The sequence below is a fragment of the Anas platyrhynchos genome, chromosome 12, assembly GCF_047663525.1.
Source record: "Anas platyrhynchos isolate ZD024472 breed Pekin duck chromosome 12, IASCAAS_PekinDuck_T2T, whole genome shotgun sequence".
Classification (NCBI taxonomy): Eukaryota; Metazoa; Chordata; class Aves; order Anseriformes; family Anatidae; genus Anas; species Anas platyrhynchos.
The window spans coordinates 2,462,349-2,480,040 of NC_092598.1; the positions used below are offsets into that span (position 1 = coordinate 2,462,349).

The 17,692-nt window shown below is 49.5% G+C and overlaps 1 protein-coding gene across 1 annotated transcript in view; it reads left to right on the plus strand.

The window, feature by feature from the left end:
* Nucleotides 1-4,903: 4,903 nt before the first annotated feature.
* Nucleotides 4,904-17,692, plus strand: part of ZCCHC14 (zinc finger CCHC-type containing 14) — a 52,159-nt gene continuing 39,370 nt past the window's right edge. The window contains exon 1 of the mRNA XM_027466672.3: nt 4,904-6,012. Within this exon, the coding sequence (XP_027322473.1) occupies nt 5,449-6,012 (564 nt within the window). The 5' untranslated portion in view covers nt 4,904-5,448. The remainder of the gene's footprint in view (nt 6,013-17,692) is intronic.

Below are 17,692 nucleotides of genomic sequence, written 5' to 3' on the forward strand. Positions count from 1 at the left end.
ACTTTCAAAAGTCGCCAGGAAGCGCTGAACTTTACATTCGTTTTCGGTAAATATTTGTGCGCGCTCCTTTCTTCCTCGGGCGTTTTAAACAGCGCGATTCCGACCAGAGGCAGAGAGACAGGAGGGCCACGATGCGAAACCCCCCCCGAGGGATATCCAAATAAATACTTCCAGATTTTCTTTTCCAGCTGTAAAGCTGTGTGGCTGCAGCAAAGAGCTCGTGCACATGGGGTAACGGCTGAGATTTGGCATCAGCATCAGCAGGGGGATGCCCCGGGAACTGCACGTCCCTCCTGTGAAGCCCCCTGCCCCCAAAATCCCCCTGCCCACGGGGCTCCTGAAGCCTGGACCCCACGGCAGCCCAGCAGCTGCGCTGGCTCAAGGCAAAGGGAACTGAAAAGGATTGCAAAACACAACCTCGTTTTGTAAAGAGTCACCCGAACGTGACTTTCCTGGGGGGAGATGAAAGAGGAGAAGAATCCGGAGCAGGAGCCCAGAGGAAATAGCAGTGATTGGGATGGCGGGGAGGAGGGAGGCTGGCCAGGGCAGCAGGAGCTTCAGCAGAGCCTGAGCCATCGCCATCCATCCTTCCAGCCCCACAGGACAGGGAGGAAGGGGCAGAGAGGGGCAGGGACACCCGAGGATGTTTCTTTTGCAGCGGTTTGTGAGCTGAGTGCGAGGAGGAAGGGAAGGGAAGGAAGCCGGGGGAAGCGTTTTGGCAGCCAGGGGCTGCGGGTTCTCGTGCTGAGGCAAACCCCATGGGGAGCCACGTGAAGGCAGAAGGTCTGCCCGGCTCCTGGGGCCAAGCAGGGACGTGCCAGGGGAAAGGACACAGGGTTTGGGGAGCTCAGGGCTTGCTCATATTTTGTCTTGTGAAAGGTGACGGATGAGACGGGGTGACAACGGATGGGGTAGCTTTTTTTTAGGGGAAGGCGAGCCCTTAGGAAAAAATGAAATAAAATAAATAAAAAATCCTTGTTGGAAGACGTGTGTGCCTGCCAATCTATCCGGCAGAGGGCAGTGCCACTTCCACACTCGTGCACACCCGCACAGCCACACGCCCTGCACATCACCGCCAGCCCCTCATCCCCCTACTGTTACCGCAGTCCCCGCAAAGCCACCTTCCAGCAGCCCCTGGCTGAACCCAGCGCTCTCATTTCAGGACTCGGAAGGCGTTTGGCCACGAGGGATGCTGCAGGCCTGACATCTGGCCTCATTTTTTATTATTTTTTATTTTTTTTTCCTTTTCCCCAAGCCCACGTGATATTTTTCTATGCGCTTCAAAGCCGGGGTTTGTTTGGTTTTTGTTGTTTTTTACTTTTCTTTTTCAAAACGGAGAGCTCCGACTCCAGCATCTGTGCAAAACCTTCCAGGAAATCAGCCGTGGGCACAGAAGGGCTGGAGTGGCCGTGCAGCAGCAATATTCCTCTCCCCTCTCTGTGTAGCAGACAGCAGGCAACGCTGTGGCTGCTGTCACTCGCTGCATCCCAGCAGAAAATATGATGGGGGAGTTTGAGGGAGGGCTTGGGGATCAGAAAAATTCACTGAAGCTGAGATCGGGGGGGATCTTACGGTGTTGGCCTGCCAGGTTTTGGGTACGTCTACCTACAGAAGGTGGTTTTCTCTTGGCACATTGTCCCGGGACAGCCCCCAAAGGGAGGAGAGCTGGCTCTGGAGGGCAGGGTGCCCAGCACAGCGAGCTCGTACCCAGGGAGGTCTCTGCGGCTCTGCGAGGCATTTTGCTAGAAGACAGCAAAAACACTTCCAGGTTGCATTTCTGGCAGAAGGGCCAAGATTCGAGCCACGCTTAGGATGCCTAAAAATGCCAAACATGCAAATATTTCTGCCCGTGTGCTGCCGAGCATTGAACAGCCTCCTAAGGGAACCAGAGAGATTTTAAAAGCTGGTTCACAAATGCAGTAAAAGACCCCCACGGAGGAGCCCTGTGGGCTGGGAGCAGCGGACACGAGGCAGCTCGGGGTAACTCAGCAGCACTTTTAACCAGCAGCCTCCCAAATGAAGTTCTCCCTCTCATTTCAATGGGTAGAAATTCTCCTCCCCTGTTAACTTTCTGGATGGATAAAACTCTGAAATAGCTCCTTTTACGCAGGGCATAGTCACCCCCATCACACGAAACAATTTTAGTTAATTTTTATGTTTTTGGATATTCCAGCAATGTCCAGACACACAAGAAGAAGAAATAATCCCGGAGGATTTGGCTGAGGTTGAAGCCAAAGGAAAAGAAGCTCTTCAGCCGGGCTCCTTGGTGGAGCAGGATCGAGGAAACCTGAGTACAAGAATTCAGACCTTTAAGCTGGCAGGTGAGGACGAAAGCAGACGCGTCCAGTGTTGAAAAAAAAAAATGGACCTTCTCCCCTTGCCTGACCAGGACATTCAGTAACAGCTTCTCCCTGTGCTGAAAACCCGAGAAGTAGGAAATAACCACACTCTCGGTCGTTATTTACTGATTATTCCTACAAGGTGGCTTCCCCGGCTGTTTGACTCGAGCGTGCACAAGCAGAATTTGCCCCAAAAGAGAAGGTGCAGGGAACAGGAGGGTTTTGGCAGCACAGGGACCCCGGCACGACCTTCACTCGCACCCCGCTGCCTGGAGCAGGCAGTAACATGAGCTCCCACAAAGTTGATTTATTTTGCTGAGGGTGGTTCCTTGCTCCGCCGCTGGCTAGCCAGGAATTCTTGGTGGCTTGTGACAGAATTATATGTCAGGCTTCCTTCGGGTTCCCGAGGGCTTCGTCCAAAGCCACTTCTAATCAGAGGAAAGGCTCCCACTTCATGCGCCACGCTTCAGATTCGAGTTTGCCTTCGTGTCTGGCATCAGGATGGGCAATTTCTGCTCTGGCTGTAAACCAGAGCAAAATTCACATCTAACTTGCACTCAGGCACAGGCTTAGACCTCGCTCCCCGGCAGAAAGGTTGAAGCCTCCAACTTGCCACGGACCAGGCGCTGGGCAGATAGCTGACTTTGAGCACGGCGTAGTGCTTTCGGGATTAACGCCGGGATAAAGCCGTCGATCCAAGCAGTGAGGCCACCAGAGGACTCGGCGTCCTCAGGCCGAGAGCCTGGGCTGTGCCTCAATTCAATGCAAACCTTTCCTAAGGGACTGAGAGCGCTTCCTCTGTTTTCTTGCATATCCCTTCCTCCGAGGGACAATACCGGGCACGGCAGGAAAAGGAAGTGCAGATGGTTTCCACCGCCCGATGGATCGCTACAAGGAGAGCACACAGGGAGAGGCTCGGGGATTTTCAAGGACCCTCTCACAGCAGGAGCCTGCCACACAGAAGCGGGGTTGTGTGGCTGTACAATATAGGGCATTATGCAAACCCCAGTAAGCCTCCTGCGGCTGCCTACTCCTGCATGTCAGCGGGACCTCAATAAACGCAGCCGATGGTCCACGATAGTCCAAAGGGAAATAAAAAAAGGATAAGCTACCCGTATTTGGAAATTTTTTTTGCAATTCGTCTTGGCAAGGTGTATAATGAGATTTGCAATAAACCCTCACCCAAAGGAAGACGCCTTTTTCTCGTATACCAAGAGGAGCGTTCGCACAACCCATGCAAAAGCAAGCAGCCCTCGTGTATGTGTTATCTCCATCCCATAAACTTAATGGCACTCAACTCAAGACACAAGGTAATGGAGCTTAAGGAAATATCGACATTAGCTCTTTTGTTTGTCTGTTCTGCATTAAATAAAAGGCCCGGTCCCTCCTCCAAGATTACAATCTATGCAATTGAGGGCTGGAAGCAGCCGTTGCCTGCCCGGGGCTGCGTTTCGATGTTATTCCTGGGCTGCTCCACGTGAAGATCCCCACCCATCTCGCTGCTGTGCCACAGGGCTACAACAGGCCCACAGCTGAATCCCACAGAAAACAAAAAGAAAAAAAAAAAAGGAAATTATGCATCTGCCTCCCGGCTGCTGGATGCCGCCCGTGCAATCTGTAGGCAAATCCCGCTCCGAGGGCAGTAAATTGCCTCAAATTTTGCATTGCATGGGTTGATGCTGCCGCCAGGCAGAAAGCTGGTCTGGAAGAGTGGGAACAGGGGAAAGAATTACCATTTTAAGAGGCCTTTATGGTCTCTTTTGTTTCTATACTGTGTTTAGAGACAATCTGAAGTCAACTGCCAAACTGGCTGTGTGGAGGTGGCTTGGTTTGGCAAGGCGATGCTGGTGCCAAAATTTTTTGGGGTTTTGGCACTGGCCCTGCCATCCCCATGTGCCAAATTTTGACATTGTGAAAGAGGACGATGAGGGAACAGGGTGCTGTGGGTCCTCGTGACCAAAATCAGTGTTTTTTGACAGAAAGTGTCAGGAAAAGGGCACATATTGAGGGACATGGGAAGCGACGAGCACAGGTGAGGGGGAGTCAGGGCACCTGGAGCGAGAGGGGATGTGGAATGGCAGATGTGACTGAAAAAGTCAGTGAGTCGGGATGGAGGAACCACTAAAAACTCCGTCAGGATGGGGGACAACTGGGTCAGTCAGTCAGGATGGGCGCCCATGACAAAATCCAGTCAGGACGGGACGCCCTGAGGGGACAGCACACTAGGAGCTGCTTAGACACAGCCCAAAGCCAGGGCCCATGGCCACAGGCCCGTCCCCGTCCCCACAGCCCCCGGCGGGGCCAGCCCTGTCGGTCACGGCCTCAGCCCAGCCCCTCAGGGCCGGCCCCGGGGCTGAGCCCGGCCCCCTCCGCCCCGCCGCGCCCAACCGCCGCCTCGGAGCGGCCCCACACAAAAGGCGTCCATTCGCGCCCCTCCCCTATTTAACGGCCCCTCCAGCCAATCAGCGCCGGGAGGCGGGGCCAAACCCCACCGCTCCACCCCCTCACAGGCCGGGAGGCGGGGACGAGCGTGCCCACCCACCAATCGCCGCCCGCGAGTAGCGCCCTCATCCAATGGGCGGCGCCGGTGGGCGGGGCCGGGCGGCGGGGTCAGGCCGGGAGTGGAGGCGCTCCGCCGCTCCTTTCTCTCTCTCCCCTTCCCTCCAGCTCCGCTGCCGGCCGGGGCCTGCTCACCGCGGGATCCCTCCGCCGCGGCCCGGCGGGGCGTGCGCGTGCTGCGGCTCCCCCCCCACACACCCTTTCGGAGGTACACCTCCGCCCGCTCGCTGCCTCACCGGCCGGGGACTACTTCCCTTGGCCGCCACCCTGCGGGACGGGGCCGGGCCCGGCCGGGGGATGGCGGCGAGCGGCTGAGGCCCCGCGAGGGATCAGCGAGGGGCGGCGGAGCCCCTCTCCGGGCCCTAACTCAGCCTCTAAACCCCGAGGCCTCAAGCGCTGAGGAGCCCGGCCCGGCCCGGCCCTGCCCGCCGCCGGGGGCTGCCCCTCAGCGCCGGGCCCCCGGGGCCCCCTTCGGCGAGGAGGGGGCCGGGCGGGGGCCTCGGGCTTGCGGTTTGCCTCAGGGGCTTTGTTGGGGGCCCGGAGGAGCACGATGGTGGAGAAGAGGTGCCCGCGGTTGCAGCGGGACGGGGTGTACCGCTGGTTCTCCGAGCTGCCGTCGCCTCAGCGCGTGGAGTTCCTGTGCGGCCTGCTGGACCTCTGCATCCCCCTGGAGCTGCGCTTCCTCGGGGCCTGCCTGGAGGACCTGGCCCGCAAGGATTACCACTCGCTGCGGGATTCCGAGATCAAAGCCAACAACCCGGCCGATCTGGGCAGCCTGACCAACCTGACGGACGAGGTGGTGCGCAGCAAGCTGCTGGTTTCCCTCGCCCTGCTGGGCTCCGCTCACCGGGAGGCGGCCGGGGTGCTGTTCCGCACCCTGACGCACATCGACTCGGTCATCAACAACTACGGGCTGCAGCTCAACGAGGGCCGCACGGGGGACGAGTTCCTGTTGCTCTTCACCATGGCCTCCAACCACCCGGCTTTCAGCTTCCACCAGAAGCAGGTGCTGAGGCAGGAGCTCACCCAGATCCAGAACATCATGGCCAGCACCAGCAAGAACCCCAGCACCTCCGCCCTCAACGCCGTGGCGACCTACCCGGGCTGCCACAAGGTGGGTGTCCGGCTGTCCCTGTGCCTACTCGGAGCCTTCAGCTGGGATTTTAAACCTCCCTTCTTCCTCCTGGGGCAGGCGTTTCGGTAGGAAATGGCAGCCCGGGGGGCTGGCAGAGGTTGCTCGCCTGGATGGTGATGGGGGCGGTGGGCTGCAGGTGAAATACAAGGGGTGCGTGGAGTTTTTTGCAGGCTCGTGGCACTCGGTGGGAAGGGGTTCCCAAAATGATGGCCAGGCAGCAGCATGAGCATGAACTGACTGCTTCTGGTCGTGCTTCTGCTGAGGGGCTGCCCTGCCACTTGTGTGGAAGACCAGCAGTTTATTAGGGGAAGCCCACATCTAATGTCTCTGGACGTTGGAGCAAGCATCTGGTTAAAACCATCCCCCTCAAGGAAGCTGGAAGGGAGAGGCAGCTTTGGAAGTAGCTGTCCAGGGGCAAAGGAGTCTTGGAGGGGCTGGATTTCGGTTAGGGGAATGTGATGGCCAACGGTTAGGGTTTGATGCTGAACTTCATGAAACGTGATGGTCGCCTGTCATCGCAGGGCTCCCCGTTATTGATCCTGGTGTCAGTGGTTCGCCACCATTAACTTGCTGTTCGTTCATTCAATTGCCAGCAATTAAGCGAGGCAGTAACGAGATATGTTACTGACCACTTAAGTGCTCCTCGCCTGCTACCAATTAGGGAGCCAAACCGGCTCATTGACTGAATTTAACCTGCTTTAAAGTTCAAACCAAGTCCCAAGGCAGTGGGTGCGTGTGAGCAGCTGACGGGCTGTAGCTTTTGAGGATGTCCTGACTCAGCCAGCAAATAACCAGTTGCCCTGCTGTTGGGAAAGGTGCTGCATACCTGGGGGCTACAAAAATCCCCATATTGTAGTAATATCCTAAATAAAGCTGTTGCTGAGGGCTCGGTGTGGGTTCCATTCAAGTTGAGCATCAAATCTGCCTGAGACGAATTTATGCTTCCCCGAATACAAATTTTCTTCCATTTTATGTTTTTTGGTGCTGCTGCTTTAAGTTTAAACTTTGGATGAGTATTATTAAATTCACCGTTTCTCCTTTTATCTCCCCTTCCTGCGTCTTTAAACAGCGCTTGTTTCTGACCCTGTCTTTTAAGGGGAAGGAAGAAGAGAGCATGGGAATGCCTCTCTGTTCAGTTTAAGCCTGCATGCGAATAAAATATAGATGGAAAGACTACTTTGTGCAGGACGTAAAAGGGTATAATTAAAACCAGAGCGAGCTTCCTTACAGACAGCTAACTAACTGCAACTTCCCTTATTCAAAAGATGCATGGACCCTGGGTCTGAAAGGGAAGGTAGTAAATCACTTCGGAGTTTTCCCAAAATAAAATGAGCAAAAAAAAAAGATGAAACTGCACGGGCAGCAACGCTTTTTTGGAGTATCCTTTCAGAGCTTCCCAAGCAGCGCTCGTTCTGCGCGGCTGAAAAACTCCGGCGCTATTTAAGTCAATCTAAGATGGACGGAGAATCCATCCTACCATTTCTCCTGCCAGCAGGAAAGTGCACGGTACAGTCACTCGCTTGTTTTTTCTTCCAAGCACGTTGAAGGGTTGTCTCTTAAACACACATTTTGATTTTTTTTTTTTTTAGAAGCTGGTTTTGAAGAAAACCGGTAGCTAAATATAGACCGAGTTCAGAGGGAAGCAGAAAAGGTGATTTTGCTTTCCCTCTCCTGAATGTGCGCTTTGTTTGCACAGATGCAGATTTCCCTCCTTAAAGGCTGTTGAACTTTGTAGATGTTGATAGCTGGGCGATTTGGCTGCTTTTGGAGTAAGTAGTTGGCTTAAAACGCGACTTGGATGAAGTAAGTGGAAAAAAACAATGTCTTTCTCCATTCAGCCCCGCTTAAATATGCACAAATAAATTCCAGCGCCGTGCGCTTGGATCTTGTGATGTTCCCAAGTTCTGTTGTGACAATACTTGTGTTGTAACAGCACCTAGAGAAAAACAATGCAGATGTCAAGAGAAAGTGAGCTGCCCTGGGCTGCCGCCTGCCAAGTCCCGCGCTCTTCGTCCTCGTCAGAGCTGGAGGAGAATTTCTTCCCTGGAGCCAGCGCTTTCTCGTCACTCTTGCTGCTTTACTACAGCTCGAGCTGTGCTGAGCTGATCCCCGCAGCCAGCGCTGTGTGAAGGCTGCTCCCGAATTCTCCAGCGTGAGTCTGTTCGAGCTCAGCCTTTGCAAAGGAGCTGAAGTGGTCCTGAGAAACTCTGGGGAGCTGGATGTGCAATGGCATGCGGATAGGGAGCTCTTTGTGACCAGGGCTGCTCATCCTTCAGCATTTCCCTTGGGTTGAGTGTGGGAATAGGGGCTGGCGTGTGTGATTACCTGTATCTGTGTAACTAGAGCTCTGATCAATTTCTTGATGAGTTACATATAACTTGTTTTGTTTTGTTTTCAGGGAGAAGTGACAAAAAAAAAAAGTAGTTAGGTCATTGAACAGTTCTTTTTGTTCACTTTGCAGAAACAAATGGAAACATTCTCCTTCTGTGCAGTCCATCCCATTAAAATCTGTCCCATCTTGGTCTGAGCTACAGCTTTTTTCCAAAGGATTGCAGCTTGCAATCCTCCTTCCATCTCTCAGCTCTTTCGAATATTACAGTAACATCTCTCCAAAAATACTGTGTATAAGGTAGTCAACTGCGACCAGTTGATACAAAATTACTGCCCAAATCTCATGATTCAAGTTGCTTTGGGGTAGGTAACAGCCCTTGGAGTTGGTTAGCGATGCAAATCGCTGCTTTTTTGTTGCCTGACTGCTGCAGGTGCTGAATGCAAGGAGACTCAAAACAGCTGCCTTCAATTTTGGGTTTAACTTTTGATTTAACTGCACAGGAAAAGATGGCTCTAAGTAGGTCAGTAATTATTAGATTCACGGTTTCTGCTTGATAGTACGAAGTGAACGTGAAGTTTCCCCAAAGTAGGGAGAACACTGCCCTCTGTGCAACAGAGAGCAGCTTTAGTCTGTGTCAGAAAATGACAGCTTCTGCCCCTTGCCCCGTATTTTCTCTTGGTTTTGTGTGGTGTTAATGCGTGCGTGACTTGAGGTGTGGATTCCTCAAACTATGTCTATGTAGGCATAAAATCCAAGGCTGCTGTATGTTTTTTTAAAAACTGAAATGGTGCAAATTGCCTTCAGATGCAGCCTAGGCATACATCTCAAGAACCTTTTAAACCCTTTGTTCCTATGATTAACCGTAATGGGTTTATTTTTTAACCGAAAATGATGCAACTGAGAGTGTTCAGGCTGTTCCTGTGCCTCGGAATGTCTTTATTCAGCTGTCTTTGATACCTTTGCCACAAAGGCAGAGTGCTTTTCTTGTCGGCAGTCAGAGCCCAGCATCTGAAGGCTCTCTTCTGCGTGGTGCTGTGGGCGCCTGCTCTCTTTGTAGAGCTGGAGCTGGGCTTGTTGGAGCAGATCACAACCAGGAGCCAAACATCTCCTGCCACACGTGTGTGCATCCAGCTGCACGGCACATGGTTGCTGCTCAAAACTGTCTCCAACCATCTCGAGCCACCCATTCAGATTTCTACCCTGTACAAGTTGTCAATGAACACCTTATTTTTTTAACTGTGGGTAAAAATGTAGGGTTTATTCATTCTTGGTTGGTTTTTGGGCTTTAGCAATGCTGTCTTTACACAACCCCTTGCTCTTGTCTTGTAGATAATGATCACCAGGACCTGCTTGGACTCTGGAACTCCTCTAGACATAACATGAATCTCTGCATGGGCTGATGTTTTCTGTGAGGTCTAGGATCAGCTAGTAACGCTCTGGACATCCCCAGAAAAAAAAGAGGGGAAGTGATTTGTGAATCTGCCTCCTTGTGTTGCTTAATCCGCTCAGTAAGGCCGTTGTGTAAAGCAAGGGAAATCAGATGAAGCTTTGGCCCCTTAGCTCCTGCTCTGCTGGCTGTGAGCTCCCTGGTGCAATCAGGCAGTGGTCTGGTTGTGGCTTCGGCTGCAGAAGCAGGGTCATAAATAGCAGGAGATTGGAGTGCTTGTTTGCAGCTGAGAGGAAACAGGAGTCAGTGACACTGCACTTCAGGGCTGTTTTGGATTGAGGGCTTGTGAATGGGAAGAGGGGCTCCTGCCCAGTCAGCTTCCAAATACTGCACCCACGTCTATTTCCAGTTTATAGCATAAGATGCTATTTTTCTCCTCTGTTAATTCCGTAGGCTCATCTAAAACCTAGAAATAACTGAAGGGTGGGGACTGGAGCTGTGTAGAGCTGGTGGTCTGTTCCCTGTTACCTTCGCTGTTTTCTCGGCACTGTTTGCTGCTGGTGATTCAAGTTCCATCTTCAAAAACCCCCGGATTTCTATTTCATCTGTGGAATGATGAGCTGGAAAAATACTACTTGGTAGGTCGGAGCAGAGTCCTTACAGCCCTCACAGAGTAAGCGATCCAGCTGTTAAGTGATCTGTCAAGTGCCATTATGGCTTTTGTGCTGGCTTTGTAGGGATGGAACAAATTATGGAAAAACTCAATTTTAGCTTCCTGAGCAAGAGAAGGTATTTTACAGCTTTAGTAGATTACCACGTTAATAGCAATTGTTGGCTAGATCTAGGTGTTTATTCATTGATTCTGGTAGTTGCTCTCTTAGGAATGATTGCATTTTCAGAAAGAGGTGAAAATCAACCTGGGGAGCTGCAGAGGCAGCTTCCAGCTGGTGATGGGTCCCAATCCTTCTTGAGTATTTAGTGTTTTGGGTACTTGAGGCAACGTGGATCACGCACACCGACTGATCCTCCAGTTAAGGAACGTGAGGTTTCCAGTTCTGGCTGCTTTCTCACCAGTACCCTTGTTTGGAAGTTGTATCCAGCTTGGTTGAAGTGTTTCGGTCTTGGACCTGCAATGATTTCAGGAATGAGCTCAAAATATAAGGGAATCCTTGGAAGACGGGGGTCTCGTGCAGTACCGGTATTCATTACCACCAAATTCATTTTCCATAATCATACGATGTTGTATGATGGACTTGATTTTGAGAATATAAATGAGCGTGCTTGGAAAATGGACTTCACATCCAAACAGCAGGGACAGAGCAGCCAAAAACCCTCACCACTCTTGTGTTGAGCTAATAATGTTTTTTCCGTGAGCTGTTTTCCCTTTTTTTTTTTCTCAGGCTGAATGAAGTTTTGTTTCAGGCGAGCGTTCCACTTCACTTCTTATTTACTGTTCTCTAGTAATGGCCTGGTGAGTGTCAGTCGTCAACCAGACGACGCTGAAGTAGGCCTCATCTCTTCTGCAACAGAAAAATGCCTACCAGGAGGTGCTGTGCGCCTTGAACCTAATTGAATCGGCGCACAGGCTCTGCGCGGATCCTGCTGAGAGAAGCAGAGCCAGCAGCAGCTAACCACACCTAACAGGCGTTCCAGTGTCTGACTTCAAAGGTGCTGAACAGCATCCTTGTTTGGGAGTATTAAACCGTATGGTTTAGGGTGTTTTTTTTTTAAAAAAAGCTTGAATTGCTAAAGCTGAGATCCTGTGATCCTTTAGGTAGTTACTAGGTACAGGCAGTGCCTGTTTCCAGCAGGCTGGAGCTCTGCTTGTTCCTTGGGACTTCTCGGTGCCGCTGTACCTGTGATAATTCTCTTAAATCTGCTGTGGCGAGGAGCAATTTAGTCCCATTGCTATGATTATCCCCTAATAAGTGTTTGAAGGGATAAACTTTTTAACAGGTGTGCAGGCCAATATGCAGTTTCAGGCTTTTTGCAACTAGCTCCCGTAGTCCAAAAATAAGATCAATTGCTTAATTAAAATTAAGCTCTTACTCTTAGAGACCTGCCAAATGATGATGATAAATAGTAAAAGTGATCGCTTCTCGTGTGTAATATGAATTCTTGTCCGTGAGCAGTTTTATTATTTAGGTGGATGCTGAGGAGGGGAAGGAAAGAAAACAAATTGCTTCTGCCAACCTCGTTAATTTGGTGATGCTGCAGAGGAGACCGGGGTGGCAATGAAAGTTCTACCGGGGAAATGCTTATGGCCTCGTTGCTTGGACTGCAGTCCTGCAGATCTTAGAATTGCCTCCGCCTATCCCTTTTCCTCCAAATACACGTCCTGGCCCCGTGGTGGCGGCTTCCCATCCCTGCAATGGCAACAGGAGTTCAGCAAGCTCCAAGTCAGCAGTGTTGACATCGTAAAGGTTCATGGCATCAAGGCCAGAGGATGTGTGCAGGAGGTTCTGAATCCTTGGGAAGTTTAAGGTAATCTTCCCTTCTGGTGACTGCTTTTAGCTTTTGGGAGTGTTCAGATGAAGAGGCAGGGAGGTACTGGTACGTCAGAGCTGGGATGCCGAGCAGGATGGGTTCTCAGGGCTGACCTTAAGGAGCTCTGTGTTTTGGTTTTGAGGTCTTTTTGATGGTTGCTTGGCTTGTAAGATTCAAATTTTGAATTGTTTTCCTTCAAAGCAACAAAGAAAACACCAATCTTGTCATCTGTCTCTTCTGAAATAGGCGAGGTGTGCCCCAGGGCTAGAATTGAAGAGCCCTGTGCTAGCGGTGTGGGTGAGCTGCTTGCACTCGTGTCCTGCCCAGTCAGTTACAGCAAACCGTGGAAGATCAGGTAGATGAAACAGGCTGTTTTGTAGCTTACTAAACTAATGCTTTTTTTAAAGTTTTCTCTCTGAGTTTTTCCCACCAGAGTCGAAGCTTTAACTCGCAGAGCATCTCTTCAGCAGGAAATCCCCCGTACTCTGCCTGTTTGGCAAGCTGCTGTGGTTAACTGTTGGAGATTGCACGGGGGTAGCGAAAAATGCTGCATTAGCTAAAAGTAAAGAGTTCTGAAACTACACTGTGCTGCTTTGTCTGTTTGGCTTATGGGGTAAATGCTCATCTTTGCACAAAATAGTTGCCAGGTGTCTTAAGTGTTCCTTATGGCTGCCTCAAATGGCGTTCAAACACAGCACAGCGTGATTAAAGTCCAGTTACCGTGCAGCAGATTTATATGCCTAGTATTAAAGTGTTCATAATTCTTTAAGCAAAGGATTTTTTAGCGGAGCTCAGTCTATAAAGCACAATTCAGACTTTTTCGGTCCATCTGCTCTCGTGAATTTGTAGCGGAGCCTTGTAGCAGGTGCGTGATTATCCTGTAGTATTTAAGTACTGCATGCCTCATTTCATCCCAGTAATAGTCTCATAGGACAAAAGCAACCGATCTATTATCCCGTTTTATTGTGAAGAGCCTCTTCACCTTTTAGAATTCAAAGCTGGATACCTTTTTTAACCAGCTTCCTATAGGAATAGCTGCAGGACCTTTTGTTTCTGTTGAAAATCAGGGACACATCTGACCTGATGGTGCCTGGTGCTTCTTTTTTGATGGACACCCTCAGAACTGCATGAATTTCCAGCACGTAGCACTTCCAGCTGCATTTAGGTTCAACAAAGCAACAGAACGCATCCGAATCTGTGTCGAGGACTTCACGAGGTGTGTGAAAAGTTGGGGATGTGTGTTGGAGCTCCTTAAACATTCTTGGGAAGATCAGTAGGACCCTGGAAAAGGCTGAAAAATTTCTTAAAAATTTTGTGAATTCTGGTGTGAGAGCACACAGGTATTTCTACGCAGAAGTAGAAGCAGAACCGGTGCCTGAGGCTATGCGTTCACAGGCAGCTGGGCACACTAATGGCTTGTTGCTGCTCCATCCTGCTCCTTCTGGTTTTGCAGTCTTGCTGTTGGGCTGCACATCCCTGCGTTGCTTGCTGTGCTTTCTGGCTCAGCCTTAATCTACCGAACAGTCTCATGCGCTGGCAGACTGACGCTGGAGTGTTAGCAATGCAGGTTTGTTTTTTCAGATGGTTTGGGAACCTGAGTTACAGATCTTGGGTTGGCAAATAGCTTATCTGCCTAAGCATGCAGGGGCTGTATCCTTGCCATCAAGCTGGAGCGTTAAAGACCTTGGTGTTAACCTCAAACTAAGCTGCTGTTAATGCTCGCTAATATGAAACTTGCAGGAGTCAATGGAGTCGACTGTTTTCTCCCTAGCATTCAGTATTCAATTCCTGGGTGCACTCTTGCATGTTACCTGCTCCAGCCTCAAACACGAGGGCCAATTTCAACCGTGAAAAACATTTTTGGAAGGGGAATTCCAGTGGCAAGCAGTGGCAGAAGCGCCTCTGTTGGACTTTCCCAGTACTTCGCTGGCCATTTTTGAAATCCGAGCACCACGTGAACAACTTTTCCTGCACAATGAATTGGAAAATGTGTTCCTGTGTGGCTTTCAGCTGCAGCCATAACATCTTGCTTAGCTGACTTTGTTCTTAAATCTCGTTCACTCTTTTCCTGTGTAACGCATGACCTAAATTTCATGCCTAAATAGGTATAGAAAATGGTATTTTATCCCACTTAATTTTTTTTGAGCGAGTTCTGTGCTCGGATCCTATATCATTGTTTCCTTGAATTATAGGTCAGGTTACATTGTAGGTAGCAAGCCATGTTGATTTGTTAGTGTTGGCTCCGTTTCAAACTAAGTCAGCAAATACTTTGCTATTAAACCATATATTTTCTGCGTTCTGTTTAGCTATCCTTAAAAGGAACGCCTAATTGTTGTTTTGCTTTAAAAAAAAATAATTCTCACCGCATTAAGTTTGACCTCTATCAATCCTGTTCTTTTTATGAAAGGCTTTCCTGTATTAAATAGCTGCTAGGCGCTGTCCCTGGGGAGCACAGCTGACGCTTCCTGAGTCTGGCTTCAGAGATTTTGCATTTTTTGTATTGACTTCAGCTGTCCTGCTGTCTTGCTGGTGGCAGAGCCCAGTTGAGGCAGCAGTCATTGAAAGAGAAACGGCACCTGCTGAGGTGGCTGCTCCTGGTCGTTTTTGTTATGTGGCCTTTGCTGCCGGCTTTCTGCTGGGTGAAGGATTTAGGAGAGCTTTCCAGAACCTGTTTTCTCTTTCCAGAACCTGCTTTGTCTTTACGAAGAAAAATCTGTGCCTGTTGGTGCCTCTGATGCCGAGGAGGAAATCGCTGCGCTCCGCCGAGAAGGGCGTTTGGCAGTTAAAAAGGGAAAAGTGTGATAATGGTTGAAAGTCTGGCCGTGACTTCTGACACCTTGACATATTTGATATCCTCAGCCTGCGAGTCCACAGCAGTCGTTTCTGCTCCTGGCTAACTGCTGGGGGCCTTGGGGGCGATGTGACCTGGGGTGTGTGGTGGGAAGGATGCACTCATCGTAGCTGATTTTGCGAACTTCACTAGTACAGAGCATGAGGCACAGAAGAATTTGGGCTGAACCTCAGCCAGTCATTGGGGATGATGAATTTTCTGTGTTATTTTTTGAGCGTGGCTACTGCTTTCACTTGAAATTCAAGAGACAAGCTAGCTTTTTAATCTGGAAAATCAAAATTTATCTGAGCCAGGTGCTCCACCATGGAGAGAGAAGGCACAACCTTAGAGTCGAGTAAAAAAAAGGTGTGAGAATCTCTTCTGCACCCGTTTGAGTGCATCTTCTGGGTGAGCCACTGATGTTGAGATAAGCTGTGAATAACCTAATGAAGAAGGGGATGTGTGTGTCATGGGGCTCTTCTCCCCATCCCTTCACAAAACACAGGGCAAAATTTGGAAATAGGTGTAATGAAGAATCTTTTATTGCTTTATCTCTCCAGGATTGCTGTTGTATTTGGTTAGTCTTCGTGGCCTGTTTCGGCTAATGAGCTCACAAAGAATTTCATGTGAAAATCCGGAGTCTTCTCTTCAAATGCCTGATGCTGTGACCCCTTAGACCTTGAACGATTTGCGACTGTTTCTGCTTTTATAGGATGTCACTTCTGTGGTTTGTGAAGATATACAGCCTGCCTATTTCTGTCTTCTGTGAAAGTTAGTGCCTTACTGCGGACTCTTACCGCTCGAGAAAACAAGCCTGTAGCAGTTCTGGACCAGCAGATCCTTATTCTTTAATGGCATCCTGTCTTTCTTCAGAGATATTAGATCCTAAAAGGTCCAAAGCTCAAACCCCGAAGCTCACCGGAATGCCTTGCTTTATTTAGAAACTAGTTCCTTGTTAGAAATTCTGTTTTTAATCAGGAGCTGGTGCGCAGCCCAAGGCAGGGGTTACAGCAGCGTTTAGATATGGTGAATAGTCCTCCTAGAAGCTGTCTGAAATTGAGTTTGTGCAGCTTGGTTCGGTGAAGTCCTTCCTGGGCATCTACTGTTAATCTTTCACGAGTGTTTCTCCCGGCCCTCCAAGGACAGTAACTTCAGCAGTTCACAGCTGATGGATTGTTCCCGTGTTTTTTTTGGCCTCCTCGTATAAAAAGGCTGTTGCATCTTTGGAAATAAATCTCTGATTTGCGAAATATTTTTCATTAATTCACTTTTCGCAAACAAATCCAAAGCTTCGCGATATTGGTGCGTTTAAGTCAGTGGAAAAAATGATTTGCAGCCTGGAACAAAAGTTCTGAGCAGGCGGAGATTCGCTTGGTTATAACACCATTCAGCTCGCTAACGAAGGGCTCCATTTGGAACTAATCAGAGCTTTGTGATTGTTCTAGGCCAATTTGAAGCTGCTTCGCTTTGATGTGCGCCTGAATCCGAAAGTATATGAGCTCAGTCAGGACATATGGGCTAAATTAATCTCTACCGAGCATACAAAAAATTAAATCTTCGTGGAAAGAATGGGAGGTTATTTATAAACAACATGCAGATTTCCAACTGCACGTGATGCTTATTGTAGGGACAGTGGAGAGGAGGGAACACAAGATATTTACTAAGATATTGGGATGAAAAGTGCTTGTTTAGAGACTTTCCTGAAACCACGTGGCTATGTTCTTATCCGCTTTCAGGTATAATTTTTATGTGCTGATAGTTCTGAATGCTTGGAATCTGGTTATTTAGGATAACAGAGTCTTGCCTGAATCTCATTTTTGAGTTTTCTCCGATATTTAGTTGCCCTTCCGAATCCTTCCCTTGCCAGGAGGACGGTGGTGACATTGCTCAGCCCGCTGGAACTTCCTCTCAGCAGCAATCCGCTGGAGTGAGTTTAATGAGCTCCAGGAAAGAACCAGTGTGAGATAAGCTCTTTGGAAAAGGCTGACTTTGGCAAGGAGACTTAAATTATCTCCCCATTCCTTCAAGCTTAACGTTTAATTGGTCGTCTTTTTAATGTGCAAGCTTGATGCTAGTTTTTTCTTATTGGGGAAAAACTGCTAGAGAAGTGTACAAATAAACTTTTTGGATCAGAAAGCAGACTGAAGGGGGTCAGGTGCTTGTCGTCCTGCTTTCTCCTGTCGCTCATCTGTCTTTCTGGATTGATTTCTTTGGTGCACATGTAAGCTATTTTATGAATGCAAGTGTACCAAATCCTCCACTTGTGCCACTGCCTTCAAATGTGCATACAAGTCTATAAATGTCAGCCTTTCAATGGAGCTTACAATAGCTAATTGTATAAAATTAGGAGATGCTATTTTTGACTCGCATTGTGCATTCTGACTGATGTCGATCTGTAAGGCTAATGGCAGGGCGAGGATTGTTTTAAGTGTACATTGTCCCAGCTCCTGATGCTGCCTCAATTCATCAGGGGCTGAGTGAGCCGGGTTGGATGCAGGGAACTAGTCTTGGTCTTGGTTACCATCAGCGAAGGGCAGTTAAATCAAGATGCACTCTTCCTCCTGTGATTTGTGAAAGGCCAAAATCCCTGTTTGGTTCTGATCAGAGCAATAAGTACTGCAGC